Source organism: Pygoscelis adeliae, unplaced genomic scaffold, assembly GCF_000699105.1.
Source record: "Pygoscelis adeliae isolate BGI_AS28 unplaced genomic scaffold, ASM69910v1 Scaffold358, whole genome shotgun sequence".
NCBI lineage: Eukaryota > Metazoa > Chordata > Aves > Sphenisciformes > Spheniscidae > Pygoscelis > Pygoscelis adeliae.
In genome coordinates, this window is record NW_008825429.1 from 1,379,316 (window position 1) to 1,381,043 (window position 1,728).

Sequence of the window (1,728 nt, forward strand, 5' to 3'; positions counted from 1 at the left end):
CGTGACCAAGCCCGCAGCTGCCCGCCGGCACTGCCCGGGGCCAAGTCTGCCCCACGCGCACACCCTCCCCCCAAACCCGGCCACCTTTATGTTTAGGAACAGGCTCTGGAGCAGGTTAAATTATCAGTTATGTGCTGAAAGGAGCAGGGAGGGAGCAGCATCCCAGCATCCACACCCCCAGCATTCCGGTTATGCCCACTCTGATCCCCTGGTGACGCTTCCCCCTGGACCTGCATCACCTGCAAGGTTATCCAGGGTGAGGTGTCCCCCGGGACGGTGGCCCTGCGTCCCCAGGGCCTCCAGCAGCCAGGAGCTGCCGGTTGCCCGGGGCCAGCACTTTTTGGGGGTGCTGAGAGCCCCCTGGAGCCATGTGGGTGCAATGGCCAAGCTGTGCACCAGGCATCGCAGCTGGTGGAGGCTGGGAGTGATGCAACGGGTCTCACAGCGGCTCTGGGGGTGTCCCCAGCCCTGCACCCCCTGGGATGGGAGGTCAGTGACCCACGGGCGTAGCCCCAGGCTCCCTCCTCCCTCCTCCCTGCCAGCACCGAGACCGCCCCGGGGTGCACCATCCTGGCCCCCAGGTCCCACTCAGCCCCGGGCTGCTGAGCAAGCACTGCCCAAAATTGCACATACAGCCAGGCCTTTAGTTCTCCTCACCACGGGGCCGGGATTGGGGTGAGCCAGGTGCCCCCATCACTTGCCGTTTACAGTCGAGATGCGTGTGCAAGCTGGGCCGGGGAGGCGCAGCACTGTGCCACAGACTTGGCCCCTTGGCCAGGGGTGCAAACCCCTTCTTCTGCCACATTCCCCCCATCTGCCCTTACCTCGCTGTGGCCCTGTAGGTAATCCCGTAGCTTTCGGAGCTTCACGCTGACCCACTAACACCCGTGGCCATGGGGCCAGAGTCCTGCCCTGCCCCGCACCGGGCTCGGCCCCGCTGGATTTGTGCCAAACTTCCCGCAAAGGAGCTGGAGGGGTCGCAGGAACTGGGGCTCGCCCCGTCCCTCCTTCCTCCTGTCACCAGTGACAAACGCAGCCTTAACACGGGAGGGCGAAGGAGGAGAAGGAAAGCCCGGGCGCGGTTTACCTGTGGCTTTCTGCTCTGAAGCCAGTGAGGGTTGGGTTGGTTTTGGTTTTTTTTTTTATTATTCTGTTTTACATTCGCAATTTGAATAAAATCAGTCTGGCTTTAGCAGCTGTGTTGGCGTCCAGGCAGTGCTGAGCGGGCGGCAAGTGGCTCCTGCAGTGCGGGTGGGGATTGGGGATGGGGTCCCCCATTGCGCCCCAGTCCTGCTGCCCTCTGAGGCCGAGCTGGCACTCCCAGGGGGAGCATCAGCTTCAACCCAGCAGTGCCCTTTCACAGCTGCTCCCAGGCAGCTCCGGTGTTGCATTGTCCCATGCACAGCGTTTTATTAAGCATCCCAGTTAATTTTATTAATTTCCTCGCCCCGGCCGCAGAGTGAAGAGCCGGGACAGCAAGGGTCGGTGGAGCAGAAGGGAACGGGCTTTGTCCCCCCGCCCAGCCCAGGGGCGGTGCGGCCGGGGCTCCAGCCCTCACTGCTCACCCAGCGTTTGCTGGCGTGGGGGGAAAGCTGTCATTCGGCCGTTTGTGGGGACCTGGCACCATGTGGGGCCTGCTGCTCTGCGGGGGCTGGCTGCTGGCCGCCGGCTACCTGGTGGGTGCCATGGGTGGCTGCTGGCACCAGTGCTGCCCGGGCAGGAACAACG

The 1,728-nt window shown here is 63.7% G+C and overlaps 2 protein-coding genes across 2 annotated transcripts in view; both read left to right on the forward strand.

The window, feature by feature from the left end:
- SLC25A1 (solute carrier family 25 (mitochondrial carrier; citrate transporter), member 1) overlaps positions 1-510 on the forward strand; it is a 3,964-nt gene extending 3,454 nt beyond the window's left edge. The window contains exon 8 of the mRNA XM_009330838.1: positions 247-510. Coding sequence (XP_009329113.1) covers positions 247-510 — 264 coding nt within the window. The remainder of the gene's footprint in view (positions 1-246) is intronic.
- A 1,115-nt stretch (positions 511-1,625) lies between these two features.
- LOC103922662 (somatomedin-B and thrombospondin type-1 domain-containing protein-like) overlaps positions 1,626-1,728 on the forward strand; it is a 2,708-nt gene continuing 2,605 nt past the window's right edge. The window contains exon 1 of the mRNA XM_009330839.1: positions 1,626-1,722. Coding sequence (XP_009329114.1) covers positions 1,626-1,722 — 97 coding nt within the window. The remainder of the gene's footprint in view (positions 1,723-1,728) is intronic.